We start from the raw sequence: 14,789 nt of genomic DNA on the forward strand, positions 1-14,789 counted from the left end.
CTGGTAAGGGGGAAAATCCAACATTAGAAATTATGTTTGACATTTCCCCCCTATAAATAAATACCCGGACAACGCCGGCTAGTTGATAATCAAGTGTTAATTTGCTAGGACTCTAAACTAACTCCTCTTTGAAAAATAGGGTGCACCTCTTTGCCTTCATGGCATTTCTTCTGCCACTCAGCTTCTCCCCCCCCCAAAAAAATAATTAACATGAAAGAAACAATTGAGAAATGGCTTATCGCATCATCTACTTGCCACCTGATCCCTGGTTCATGGATGGTTAATGTCTTTGGGAGGCCACCAACCTCTTTTGAACATTTCTTTCTGATCTGCAGGTGGTATTCAATGTCCAAAGGCTGAAGGATGTCCAGAGAGAAGAAGGATGGTTTTTGCTCCGCCCAGACAAATCCAAGCCAAGATTGGATGAGTAAGTCTGAATTCTCAATACCTACCAGATTATCAAAGGAGAAATGAAAAAGGATGCTAGGAAGCACCTCAGAAGTTCGGAAGGGGTTCCTCCCAAAACATTAAAAGTTGCTTTACAGTGTCTTCATCTTATCTACTTTTACTTTTTGTCTGATTAGTTAATTTTGCCCTAAGGCTATTAGGAACATCTGACATCAACTTTGCTTCTTTGGAGAATAAGTATGGAGATGTTGTGAGCTGACAGCAGATTCGTACAGTGAGGAGATTGGGGAGGAACATGGGCCAGTCCTGCAGTCTGGGGAAGGCTCTGATGAGGGCTCTGTGTTGGAGGCAGAGAGGGACCCAGATCAGTATGCCAGTTATCAGCTGCCTTCAGAGTCAGACATCAGCGAGGCAGACGAAGAGCTGGAGCCTGTTCCCTGCGTGCGCATGCACAGAGTGGTCAGACAAAGGGAACAGCTAAAGAACAGGGGTCGACTTGGGAGTAAGGCCACAGGTGGACAATGAATTGCCCCTCCCAAAGGAAATAAAAGAGGAGTGAAAGGGGAGTGGAGTTTGCAGGAAACAATTAGTTCACTTAATTGGCTCGTGACTCTCTGAGACTCCTTGCCAGGTTTTGCAGATATCGGCCTGGCAGCTCTCCAAGCCAGATAAGGTCTGTGACTGTAAATCCTCCCTTGAAAGACTTTGTTGGATGTGAATGAGCAGAATTCAAAGTAAATTAATAGGAGGGGTTTTTGTCGGGACCAGGAGTTTGCTTCCTGCTCCTGGGAAGTCTAGGTCAGAACAGGAGATGCCTAGGAGAAATATTCCATGAGATCAACCACTGAACTCATGTTCCATGAGACCAGACTGAAATGTGTCTTTAATCCCCAAATGCTAGGAAAATGGTAACCAACTTACAAAGTATATCTAATATCCTTATTTTTACATGTGTTTCAGAGGGAATTTAGGCTCCTTACACCTGCAGGTACAGCTTCGGGATGAGATGGTTCTGCCCTCCATCTACTACCAGCCTCTTGTCGAGCTGTTGTGTCAGGAAGTGAAAGCAGGGATAAAGGTGAGACGGAACAACAGAATAACAAAGTTGGAAGGGACCTTGGAGGACCAACCTTTTGCTTAAGCAGGAGACTCTATATTGGTAGTCCTAGACTAAATTTATGTTGCTTAGGGAGGTATGTTAAGTGAGTTTTGCTCCCTTTTGCGACTTTTCTTGCCACAGTTTCTAAGTGAATCCCTGCAAGTATTCAGTTAATATCACAGTTGTTAAGGGAATTTGGCTTTCCCATTGACTTTGCTTTCAGAAAATTGCAAAAAGGGATCCCAGGCTGCTTCAACCATCATAAATATTAGTCTGTTGCCCAGCGTGTGAATTTTGATCACGTGACCATGGGGATGCTGCAACGGTCGTAAGTATGAAAAAGGGCTATAAGTCATTTTTTAAGCACCGTTGTAACTTTGAACAGTCACTAAATGAACTGTTGTACGTTGAGGACTATTGTACCATTTCCAACAAATAGTTGTACAATCTCTTCTTAAAAACCTCCTTTGTTGGAACACCCACAACATATGGAGGAAAATCATTCCACTGTTTAAAACTGATTTAGAATAGAATAGAATAACAGAGTTGGAAGGGACCTTGGAGGTCTTCTATTCCAATCCCCTGCCTCTTTGTGCAGCCCCTGAGATATTTGAAGACTGCTATCATGTCTCCCCTAGTCCTTCTTTTCCTTAAACTAGACATACCCAGTTCCTGTAGCCATTCTTCATATGTTTTAGCCTCCAGCCCCCAAATCATCTTTGTAGGCCCTTATACCATTCTTGTCCCAGGAAAAGGAGTGGTTGGGAGCCCCATGTTCTTATTCCAAACATTTCTAATGATCCTTGAGTGATTATAGACCAGGTAGTTCTCTCATGCTAACCTATCTCACAATGGAGCCCACTACTGGGGGCGGGGGGTGAGGTGCCAGCTTTGTGATGCTGGGGAAAAGGGCAACAAGCACAGCTGAGTAGCCATTCCATCTGAACCTCCCAATCACTCACTTGAAGAATAAAACTCTTCAGGCCACACAGTCTTTCCTGAGCCTCCTAAGCAGGCTCACTGCACACAGGAGTGGTGGTGGATAGCACTAGCACTTAGACTTATATACCGCTTCACAGTGCTTTTCAGCCCTCTCTAAGCAGTTTACAGAGTCAGCCTATGGCCCCCAACAATCTGGGTCCTCATTTTTACCCACCTCAGAAGGATAGAAGGCTGAGTCAACCTTGAGCCTGGTGAGATTCGAACTGCCAATCTGCAGGCATCTGGCAGTCAGCAGAAGTAGTCAGCAGTACTGTATTCTAATCACTGTACCAGTGTGGATTCAAATTTTTTTACTACTAGTTCTGTGGGCGTGGCTTGATGGGTGTGGTGTGGCTTGGTGGGCATGGCAGGAGAAGGATACTATAACGTGTCCATTCCAGAGGTGGGTTCCTACCGGTTCGGACCAGTTCGGCCAAGAAGTAGTAACTCGGCCTGCCACACCCCCGAACCAGTTCTCTTGGCGGCGCCATAGGTGCCGTCATCTTGTTTTTTGCCTCTGTGCATGCACAGAAGCATGTTTTTTAGTACTGCGCATGCGCCATTCCCACCCCACTCCATGGGAAGGATACTGTAAAATCTCCATTCCCTCCTCACTCCAAGGGAAGGTTGCTGCAAAATCCTCATTTCCTCCTGATCAGCTGGGACTTGAGAGGCGGAGAATGATGGGGGCGAGGCCAGCCAGAGGTAGTATTTACCCAGTTCTCTGAACTGCTCAAACTTTCCGCTACTAGTTCTCCAGAACTGGTCAGAACCAGCTGAATACCACCTCTGCACTGCATCACCATAGCTCTTAATCGTCTCTTATTGCTAATATTGAGCAAAATTGAGCTGCTGGATCAGTTTCTGTATACAGAACAAAGGGCCATGTGTAAGGTGACCAGATGTCCCGCTTTTGGCGGGACAGTCACGATTTTTCAAAATTTGTCCCGTGTCCCGCGGCGTGTTCAAAAAATCCTGATTTTCCAAAAGAAAGAAAAGACGCCAAATCATCAATTTTAAAAAGGACGCCGTTAAAAAAAAAGTTTTTATTTCTCTGAAGTGTCGTTCCCAATGTGGCCTTTAGAGGGCAGTGGTTTCCCTCCCTCCGCTCGACTTGCTTGCAGCACCCGACGAGGGGCGAGGCTCCCTCCCCTCCTGCACGTGCACACGCTGACGCGCAACGTTTTTGTGACAGCCGTGCAGCGGCCTCGGGCAGGGGGGGGCTTTCCGGCGGCGGCATTGCGGCGAGGAGGAGGCTCGATCCCGGGACAAGCGGCTCAGCCGTGAGAAGCTCCTCAAAATCACAGCGGAGGAGGCGGCAGCGGCGGAAGGGGTAATGCTTCATGGTTTTTACAGCCCTCTTTTTTTTTTTTACAGCTCCCCTCACGGTCAATGGTGTCCCGCTTTACCCATCTTAAAATCTGATCACTTTAGCCATGTGCAGAGGGTTGAGTCATGGCAACTAGACTCCTTTTTCTTTTTCTTTCAAACATTTTGCTGCTTGTTGAAGTAGCTTCTTTGCTGATGAAGAATCTCAGACTGAAGAAGCTGCTTTGATAAGCCACAAAACATTTCAAAACCAAAAAAGGAAAGAAGTCCAACGGCCATGATTCAGCTTCCAGATAACTCTGTCTGGAAGACTGAGGCTCTTCATCAGTGTTTCATCTTTTGCCTTAGGCAGGGAAATGTCTTTGTCTCACACTTACGACTCTCGTGCGGCTTGGAATGGACGGCAGCTGCACAAAGGCTGTACGTGTGATGAAAATATGCTTGATAAAACAGAGAACGCAGACACGGTTATGTTCAAAGGGACACATAAAACATCACGTTTTTATGAAAAGTACGCCCTCCCCTTCTGAAATGAATGTGCATTAACTTCTCCTTGAAATGTATTTCCTTGGCTTCCGTTCTTCTCCTTACAGAACCAGAAAGTGCACTTAATAACCCTGATTGATGAGACTACAACAGCTGAATGCAGGCAGGAACTTGCGGTGAACCTAGTCAAGCTCTTCCTGGGCCAAGGCTTGATTAAAGAGTTCTTGGACCTCCTCTTCAAACTGGAGCTGGACAGAACCTGTAAGGACCAGGGCAGGAGGGAGCACATCACTTTATACTATGAGTGGGGGGGGGGTGCCTTTGCTAACTGAGGAACTTTGGGAGTTGAAGTCCACAAGTCTTAAAGTTGCCAAGGTTGGAGACCCCTGATCTAAGAGAAAGATATAGCTGAATCAAAGGGGACAACCAATGAAAGAGGTATTGACCTTTTCAAGAATCAATACAATACAATACAATACAATAGCAGAGTTGGAAGGGACCTTGGAGGTCTTCTAGTCCAACCCCCTGCCTAGGCAGGGAACCCTATATCGTTCCAGACAAATGGCTATCCAACATCTACTTAAAGACTTCCAATGTTGGGGCATTCACAACTTCTGGAGGCAAGCTGTTCCACTGATTAATTGTTCTCACTGTCAGGAAATTTCTCTTCAGTTCTAAGTTGCTTCTCTCCATGATTAGTTTCCACCCATTGCTTCTTGTTCTGCCCTCAGGTGCTTTGGAGAATAGCTTGACTCCCTCTTCTTTGTGGCAACCCCTGAGATATCGGAGATAACACTGCTATCATGTCTCCCCTAGACCTTCTTTCTAGTTAACTAGACATACCCAGTTCCTGCAACCGTTCTTCATATGTTTTAGCCTCCAGTCCCCTAATCATCTTTGCTGCTTTTCTCTGCAGTCTTTCTAGAGCAGTGTTTCTCAACCTTGGCAACTTGAAGATGTCCGGACTTCAACTCCCAGAATTCCCCAGCCAGCGCATGCTGGCTGGGGAATTCTGGGAGTTGAAGTCCGGACATCTTCAAGTTGCCAAGGTTGAGAAACACTGTTCTAGAGTCTCCACATCTTTTTTACATCAAAATGTAATCAATAGATAGAAAGTCTTCCTGTTTTTCTTCATAAAATAAGATGAAGTGGTTGAAAGGGCATAGAGATCAGTGGCCGATCATAAACCACTTTCTGTGTTTCAGCTGAACCCAACACATTGTTTCGGAGCAACTCTTTAGCTTCTAAGTCTATGGAGTCATTTCTGAAGGTACTTTGAGGGATCCTGCCTTCCTTCTACGACGGGTGGTGGGAGGCTTTTCCTACCAATTTCTGATTATGAAGCTCGCTATCTTCTCCTGCTGTGTCTCTAATCTCTGGCTCTGCAGGTGGCAGGCATGCACTATCTCCATCGAATCCTTAGGCCGTCCATCAACCGAGTGTTTGAAGAGAAGAGATACATCGAACTAGATCCCAGCAAAGTGGAAAGCAAAGAGATCGGGTAGGAAGAAGGAAGGAGCAACAGTGGGGAGGCATCTCTGTGAAGGAGAGACTCTAGTCAAGGGCCCCGCCATTTTTGAACCGGTGACACAAAACCTTCAGAAGTGGTTGTGGGTGCCTTCACAAAATGGCAGCCCTTATGAGCCTTATCAATCACAACCCTCCCATTTACCAGAATGGAAACTGGAGTGGTGGATGGGGAAAATGGGGGGGGGGGTCTTGTTCTCCCTGATTGCTATTTCCCATCCCTGGTTCTTCAAAAATGGCTGATTTAATTCCCAAATGCATTCTGGGAAATAATGTTAGTGTGTTTCTTTGAAATATGCCATTTTCTTTTTTAAAAAAAAGTTTTTATTTTTATTTTTCATATAAACAATCCATCTTCCATTAAACAGGGTATCATCTGGGTACTAATATTTTGTGCAATAACAATTAAAATTTACCATCATATTCATTATTTAATCTGTTCCTAGCTTAATACCAATTACCTTAAATGTCTAATACTATAACAATCCTCTTCTTGATTTATTTAAATCTGTTAATTATGTTAACTCTATTAATACATTTTCTATATTTTACACAACTAAAATTCTAATTCTTATATTTATTCTCTAACCATCGATAAAATTATTCTCATATAATATATTATTATATGATTATCCATGTTATGACAGCAGCTAGGATTGTATTTCCACAAAACTGGAAAAGTGAAGAGATGCCTACAGAGGAAAATGCAATTAGGGAAATATTACAATGTGCAGAAATGAACAGATTAACACTGGCAATTAAAGAAATATGCCATTTTCGATGTTAAATATATTTTAGATTAGAAGAACTTTTAAAAAAAATCTTGGATGCCAGCGTGTTAGTGCTATTCATTTTCTTATTAGTGCTATTCATTGTCTTATTGCTTGAGGTGTTGGGATGAAAACATGTATCAGGCAACATAATTTTAGAACATTTGAATCTTATACATACATAAATACACACACACACATATGGAGTTTAAATCCACTCAAGTAAAAATTCCTAAGGTTGAGAAACACCATGTTAAAAAGCCTCCGATTCTAATGAAGTAATAAGTCATTCACCTGCTACTCTCCAGCAAACTGATGGAGTGTTCAGAGCATGAAGCAGCCATTTTGAATGTCTATGGAGATTTGCATGGCTGCGAAAGTTGGACCATAAGAAATGCTGAGCGCCAAAGAATGGAGGCCTTTGAACTATGGTGCTGGAGAAGACTCCTGCGAGTCCCTTGGACTGCAAGGCAATTAAACCGGTCAGTCCTAGAGGAGATCAACCCTGACTGCTCTTTAGAAGGCCAGATCCTGAAGAGGAAACTCAAATACTTTGGCCACCTAATGAGAAGGAAGGACTCACTGGAGAAGAGCCTCATGCTGGGAAAGATGGAGGAGGGCAAAAGAAGAAAGGGACAGCAGAGAATGAAGTGGCTGGATGGAGTCACCAAAACAGTAGGTGTGAGCTTAAATGGATTCCAGAGGATGGTAGAGGACAGGAAGGCCTGGAGGAACGTTGTCCATGGGGTTGCAATGGGTGGGACATGACTTCGCAACTAACAACAACATGGAGATTCTCAGACATCCGAGTCATGGTTGTCCTAAAGATGCTATTTTCAAGAGGCAACTGAACTTGCTTTGTGGAAGACGTTTCGCTTCTCAGAACTGAAGCAGATTCTTAGATGAGAAGCCAAACATTTTCAAGGAAAACAAAGAATGTCCAGTTGCCTCTTGAAAAAAGCACCTTTGGGACGGCCATTTTGAATGTGACATCAGTTTGATGGGCTGCTGCATTTTCGGTGAAATCCAACATGGCTGTGAATGGCATACAGGGAAGCTCTGAGATATTCGATTATTTTTGTTTCTTGCTCCAGATGCTCTAGCCTTCACCGGATCCACAGTGAAAGTGAGGTCATCCAGCAGAGCGGCCAGCTCCTTCAGTCGTATCTGACTGACCTACTGAACACCATCACCAGGTCTGCCAAGATATGCCCTCCTGTCATCCGTGCCACTTTTCAGCTCCTTTTCAAGAGAGTCGGAGAACGGTTCTCCGAGGAGAAAAATCAGGTCAGTGGGGCGGAGTTAGATTCTTTTAACTCAGGGGTGTCAAACTCCATTTCATTGAGGGCTGCGTCAGGGTTGTGTTTGACCTGGGGGGGGGGGCAGAGGGAGCGTGGCCAGCTAGACGTCACTCATATCGGGGGTGCCGGTGGCGCCGCGAGCACTTTGCCAACGAAAACAGGCTACTAAGCTCTGGTTTTGGTTGCCACGGCCTCCTGCGACCCTTTGCCAGTGAAAACGGAGCTTGGGAGGGCTGCATGCGTCCCTTCCAAGTTCTGTTTTCTCTGGCAGAGGGTTGCAGGCATTTGTGGGCTGCTGCTGGTTCTGAAGGGTTCAGCCGAACCAATAGTTCCAACTGGCGGGTATTTCATCACTGTGTTTTTGGACCTGTGCGCATGCACACGTGCTCACATTTTCCGGAGGAATTTTGCAGGATTAGCCAGGATTGGGTATTGTGATGTCCAATTGGCCTCGAGACAGAGTTAAAATTGAAGCCACGCCTCTGTGCTCCCTGCTTCTAGTTCCCAGTTTCAACTCTGTCTGGCCGAAGAAAGACAAGTTGCTTTTGGTTCCTGATTCTTCCAAAAAGCCATTCCACCGAACCACTTTCGGACGTTTTCAGTCATCAAGAGCAAGGATAAGCACTCTCTCATGTGGCAGGCGATCCTACACCTCCTAGAGATTAGGGCAGTGGAACCGGTTCCACTGAACCAAGTGGGGTCAGGTTTCTATTCCAACCTCTTTGTCGTTCCGAAGAGTTCGGGGGGGATGGAGGGCGATTCTGGATCTAAAACTGCTAAATTTTCACTTAGTCTATAGGAGATTTAAGATGGCATCCCTTAAATCCATCTTTGCGGGGGTCAGGCGCAATGACTTCATGGCCTCCATTGACCTGACGGAGGCTTACCTCCATATCCCCATCTTCCCTGGCCATCGTAAGTATCTCAGATTCTCCTATTTGGGTAGGCACTATCAGTATAGGGCCCTACCATTTGGCTTGGCTTCGACGCCTCGGACCTTCACCAAGGTCCTGGCCGTAGTGGCGGCTTCCCTCCGTGAGTGCTCTGTCAGAGTCCAATGCTATCTTGATGACATCTTAGTCCAAGCAGCATCGTTTGAGCGGGCGAGGGAGGATATTTCGTTGGTGATATCCACACTGCAGCAGTTAGTTTGTTAGCCTTAGTTAGACAAGTTAGAAGTCAGCGTTTTGTTCCTGTAGTGGTGCTCTCCAGCTTGCTGGGGAAATTCAATTCTTCCATAGACGTGGTGCCTTGGGCTCGTCTGCACGCAAGGCCGCTCCAGTGACGTCTCCTGTCGCATCAGAAATCTAACTCCAGCAATTCCGAGGAAAAGGTTCCAGTGACACCACAGGTGCAGTTGTCATTGAGGTGGTGCTACATGAGGGCTGCAAGTTCAGGGAGCTGGAGCACCTCATCCTGACAATAGACACCAGTTTGCATGGGTGGGGAGCTCTCTTGGAGTCCTGGATGGCGCAGGGGCGTTGGACCTGGTTGGACCTCCAACACAATATAAATAGGCTGGAACTTCGAGCGATTCCCTTGGCATTGTGGCACTTCAAGGACCATCTTCAGGATCGAGACGTCTTGGTGCTGACTGACAACGTGGCGGCGAAGGCCCACGTCAACCGACAGGGTGGCACACACTCCAGGGCTCTTTGAACTGAGGCGATGGCACTTGGCGCCTGGGCGGAGAGGCATCTTCGATTGCTCAGGGCGGAGCACAACACAGGAGTGAACAATCATCAAGCCGACTGACTCAGTCGGCCCACAGTCGACCACGGGGAGTGGAGCGGGAGTGGAGCCTTTCTCCGAACCTGTTCCAAGCCATCTGCTCCAGGTTCAGCCATCCGGAGGTGGACCTGTTTGCCACACCGCAGAACACTCAGGTGGATCGGTTCTTCTCTTGGTTCCCGGCTCCTGGAAGGAATCGATGCGCTTCGGATTCCGTGGCTGGATGGCCTGCTCTATGCCTTCCCTCCCCTTCCCCTTCTCCCTGGGGTAGTTTGGAAAGTGATATCAGAGAGGGTGGAGCTCATCTTAGTGGTGCCCTACTGGCCGCACCAGGCGTGGTTTGTGGACCTAATGTGCCTGTCAGTGTCACACCCATGGAGGATCCCGGGGAGGGATGTGGACTTTAGACAGGAGAACCTGGTGCATCCCGAGCCACAGTGGCTGCAGTTAGCCGTGTGGAGATTGAGCGGGAGCGCCTGAGGGCCGCTCATCTTTCACAGAGGGTGATCTCCACAATTGAGGCTTCACGCAAGGGTTCCACACTAGGATTTATGATTCCACCTGGCGGATCTTTGCAGAGTGGTGCCGGGTCTCGGGAGCAAATCCCCGCGAGGCTTAGGTATCACACGTCTTGGAGTTCCTCCAAGATGGACTGGATAGGGGCTCTCACATGGCACCCTCAGGAGACAGGTGGTGGCCGTCTCCACGATCATTTGGGGAGAGGGGCTCTTTCCACTTTCCCAAGTTCCGCTAATTAAGAAGTTCCTGAAGGGTGCGGGGAATCTCCATCCCCCAGTAGTCCACAGGTTTCCAACATGGAGCCTCACTACGGTTCTCCAAGCAATGACAGGAGCACCATTCGAACCTCCAAGGATGGTTAACCTGAAGTTCGTAACCCTTAAGATAGTGTTCCTTGTGGCGGTCACCTCGACCCGTCGCATCTCTGAACTGGGAGTGTTGTCCTCCAGGTCGGATCTTTGTACTTTCCACAATAATCGAGTCATCCTGCGACTGGATCCAACCTTTATTCCCAAGGTTAATTCCCTTTTCCACAGATCACAGGAGGTGGTATTACCAGATTTTTGTCCGGAACCGTTTGAAGCGCTCTTCGTTTCCTTTTATCCGTCTTCCCTGGGGAAGAGGGTGTCCTCCTCAGCTATAGGGAGGTGGATCAAACTGGCCATCTCTTTGGCCTATGGGGTTCAGCACCTCCTGGTGCCCCAGGCCATCACAGCACACTCCACCAGGAGTGTGGCTACCTCGGCGGCCTGGGCCACAACAGGCACCTATTGTGGAGATTTGCAGGGCGGCTATGTGGGCATCCCCGTTTCCCTTTATCAGGCACTACAGGTTAGATGCATTTGCATTGGCTGATGCGGCATTTGGTTGTAGATGTTACAACAGGTGGTAGCGCATGAGGGGCCCAGGACCAATAGTGCCCCCCCTGAGGGGCATTAACTTGGGTATGTCCCAATCCTGGCTAATCCTGCAAAATTGGTCTTACCTGAACTATTGTTTTAGGAGGTTTTGCAGGATTAGCCAGGTTCCCGCCCTAGCGTTGGTCCAGAGGTTGGGGAGTTCAGGGGGTAGGGTGTATTCCCTTATAATTTGTTTTCGGGTGTTTTGAAGTAGTCTTGACTCGTTGAAACTGGGAACCAGAAGCAAGGAGCACAGATGCGTGGCTTCAATCTTAACTCTGTCTCGAGGCCAATTGGACATCACAATACCCAATCCTGGCCAATCCTGTAAAACCTCCTAAAACAACCGTTCAGGTAAGACCAACTATCATTTTTGGTGTTCGGCGAACTGGTTGTTACATTATGGAACGCCCACCTCTGGTTGCAGGTGGCCGTAGCAGCCGAAAACTGAGCTCGGGAGCCCGTTTTCACTGGCAGAAGCACCGCGGGCCAGTCCTTTGCTGTTTGCAGGGTGGCCTCACAGGCCAGACCTAAGTACCTCGTGGGCTGGATCCAGCCCCCGGGCCTTGAGTTTGACACCCATGTTGTAACTCATTTCGCTCCCCTTCCAGTAATGTGGGATTATAATTTTGTAAACTCTTGGTAATTCTTTTGTGATTACAAATTCTTTTGTAAATCTTCCGCTTCTTTGTCAGATAAGGCAACTTGTGAGATCTTGTGGGAAGAAAAGGGGCAGGATCTTACAATCCCATCCATCAGGGATTTGAATGTGTTTCTAACCAATATCCTAAGAAAGTTTTTATTTCTAATGTTCTTATCTTAGTCTTACCACTCTCCTCTCCTCCGAGATCACAAAGGAGAGATTCGGTATTGCCTGTCAGATTGTTTTTGTCCTTGGCCTCTTCCCATCCCCTGTCAAAAACTCTTTATGCTTCTGAACTTGCAGAATGTGAAATTCATTGCCATCACCAGCTTCCTCTGCCTTCGATTCTTCTCTCCAGCCATTATGTCTCCCAAACTCTTCCACCTACGGGAGAAGCACGCCGATGCTCACATCAGCCGGGCTCTGCTTCTGCTGGCCAAGGTAAGACCTGTCCCAGGAGAAATGCTCTTAATAGCCTGATGATGTCTAAAACGGGTCCTTCTTTTGACTCTTCTCTTTTCCAGTTTCTTATTTCATCTCATCTTGCTTTCCTTTCCTTCCCCTCCTTCTCTCTCCCCTTCCCCCCTCCCTCTGCATCTCTCCCTCTCCTCTCCCCCACTTCCCTTCCCCCTATCTCTCTGTCTCCTCCTCCCCACTTTCCTCCCCCTCTCCCTTTTCTCTCCCCCTCTTCATCTACTCCTCTCCACTCTCCTCCCCCTTCCTTCCTCTCTCACTTTCCTCTCTCCTCCTCCCCACTCCACTTCCCCCTCTGCCTCTCCCCTTCCCCTCCCCTTCCCTTTCCCCTCTCCATCTCCATCTCCTCTTCCCCACTCCCTTACCCTCTCCCATTCTCCTCTCCCTTCCCTCTCCATCTCCTCCCCCTCTCCTCCCCCTCCCTCTGCCTCTCCTCTTCCCCTCTCCTCCTCCCCATTCCCTCCCCCTCTCCCTTTCCTCTCTCCTCCTCCCCACTCCCCTTCCCCTCTCCATCTCCTCCTCCCCACTCTCTTCCCCCTCTCCCTCTGCCTCTCCCCTTCCCCTCTCCTTCCCCTTCCCCTCTCCATCTCCATCTCCTCTTCCCCACTCCCCTACCCTCACCCTCTCCCATTCCCCTCTCCCTTCCCTCTCCATCTCCTCCCCCCTCTCCTCCCAGCTCCCTCTGCCTCTCCCCTTCCCCTCTCCTCCTCCCCACTGCCTCCCTCCCTCCTTCCCTTCCCTTGAGCCAAACATGACTCCTGATTGGATTGCACCAGGTGGCTATTTAAATCTCAATCCCCTTCATCTCATGACTCCCAGCATTCTCTCCACTGCAAACCATTCTGGCTTTCTCTCAATCTGGTTGAAGCTTGTCCTTGAATTGTGGTGACGTGTTCTGATTTCCTACCCGGCCAGGCTGTCCAAAACGTGGGGAACATGGACAACAGCATCAGCCGCACCAAGGAAGCGTGGATGGCCCCCCTGCAAGCCATCGTTCAGCGTGGTGTTGCCCAGATGAAGCAGTTCATCCTGCAGCTAATTGACATTGAGGAGAAAGATGGTAAATGCTTGATAAAGCCAAACAAATCAAGAAATGTTCTGGTTACTGCAAGCAGCCGAGTGCTTTCTCTGCGTCATCAGCCAGAGGGTACTTTACTGGTATCTGAAATGTAGCGCCCAATCCCATTTCTTTCTTAGTATGGCAGTCCCCAATTGATGACCGTTTGTTTAACAAGTTCAAAGTTATGACAGCCTCAGAAAAAAATGATTTACAATCCTTTTGTGTGGTTGTTGTGATATCACGTGCATGTATAAAAGCTGCAGAGCTTGTATCCCAAGGGCAAAAATTAAGTTGATGACCAAAATAGCAAGCTCCTGTGGATGAGCCTTCCGACCCTTGGTATCATCCAAAGAGGGGAGGGAAGAAAGCCAGGTAGCTTCACTCATGGCTTTGAGTAGGACAGCTTGTATTCTGACCAAGGCTTCCCAAGAGCAGGAAACAAACTCCTTGTCCTGGTAAAAAACCCTTTTATTAATTTACAGTGAATTCTGCTAATTCACCTCCAGTAAAGTCTTTCAAGGGAGGATTTACAGTCACAGACCTTATCTGGCTTGGAGACCTGCCAGGCCGATATTTGCAAATTTGGCAAGGAGTCTCGGAGAATCACGAACCAATTAAGCAAACGAATTGTCTCCTGCAAACTCCACTCCCCTTTTGCTCCTCTTTGGGAGGAGCAATTCGTTGTCCACCTGTGGCCTGACTCCCAAGTCAACCTCTGTTCTTTAGTTGTTCCCTTTGTCTAGCAACTCTGTGCATGTGCACACTGGGAACAGGCTCCAGCTGTTCGTCTGCCTCACTGATGTCCAACTCTGAAGGCAGCTGATACCTGGCATATGGCTCTGACCCCATCTCTGCTTCTCACACAGAGCCCTCATCAGAGCCTTCCCCAGACTCCAGGACTGGCCCATGTTCCTCCCCAACCTCTTTACTGTCTGAATCTGCTGCCAGCTCCACTCGCTGCTGGTGGGCCATAACAGCTTGCAGGGACAATCCCAGTTAACAACAAGCCAGAACAGAGACTATATAAGCAGGACTGAGGTTAGCAATGTGGACAGCAGATTATGTCTCGTGATTTTCTGCCAACTTGTGTTATTACTAATGTTGTTATTATTTCCTGCTCATTCAAAACACATGCATGAATATTGCATTCACTGCTGCGGATGTTGAATTACAGAATTAGACTTGCAGAAGCCCATCTCCCTGCAACCTCAGGTGGTAAAAGAAGGGTACCTCTTCATCCACAAGGCGAGAAGCAAGGGGCCTCTCCTCTCGTTCTCCTTCAAGAAGCTCTATTTCTCATTGACGCATGAGGCTCTCAGCTGCGCCAAAACACCCAACTCCAAGGTAGGTAAAGGACGGAGATTGGCCACTACCAGAGGCTCTGGCCATGGTCCTGAAATCACTTTTCTTGAAACCCTCTGTAAGTTGGGAAGTCCAAGTAAGGAGTGCCCATGAAGGCTAGCCAGTCATCATAGAAACTACCATATTTTTTCGGAATATAAGACACACCTTTTTCCCTCAAAAAAAGAGGCTGAAAATCTGAGTGCATCTTATACACTGAA

General features: G+C 47.7%; 1 protein-coding gene across 1 annotated transcript in view; it reads left to right on the forward strand.

Moving 5' to 3' along the window:
- LOC106542536 (ras GTPase-activating protein 4) overlaps window positions 1-14,789 on the forward strand; it is a 99,484-nt gene that overhangs the window by 73,459 nt on the left and 11,236 nt on the right. The window contains exons 8-16 of the mRNA XM_087717226.1: window positions 336-427; window positions 1,369-1,486; window positions 4,411-4,564; window positions 5,509-5,573; window positions 5,692-5,804; window positions 7,695-7,887; window positions 11,997-12,134; window positions 13,083-13,227; window positions 14,402-14,571. Coding sequence (XP_087573352.1) covers window positions 336-427; window positions 1,369-1,486; window positions 4,411-4,564; window positions 5,509-5,573; window positions 5,692-5,804; window positions 7,695-7,887; window positions 11,997-12,134; window positions 13,083-13,227; window positions 14,402-14,571 — 1,188 coding nt within the window. The remainder of the gene's footprint in view (window positions 1-335; window positions 428-1,368; window positions 1,487-4,410; window positions 4,565-5,508; window positions 5,574-5,691; window positions 5,805-7,694; window positions 7,888-11,996; window positions 12,135-13,082; window positions 13,228-14,401; window positions 14,572-14,789) is intronic.

The sequence above is a fragment of the Thamnophis sirtalis genome, unplaced genomic scaffold (genome assembly GCF_051295495.1).
Source record: "Thamnophis sirtalis isolate CommonGarterSnake01/CBP01778 unplaced genomic scaffold, rThaSir2_p1.2 scaffold_6, whole genome shotgun sequence".
In the NCBI taxonomy this organism is placed as follows: domain Eukaryota; kingdom Metazoa; phylum Chordata; class Lepidosauria; order Squamata; family Natricidae; genus Thamnophis; species Thamnophis sirtalis.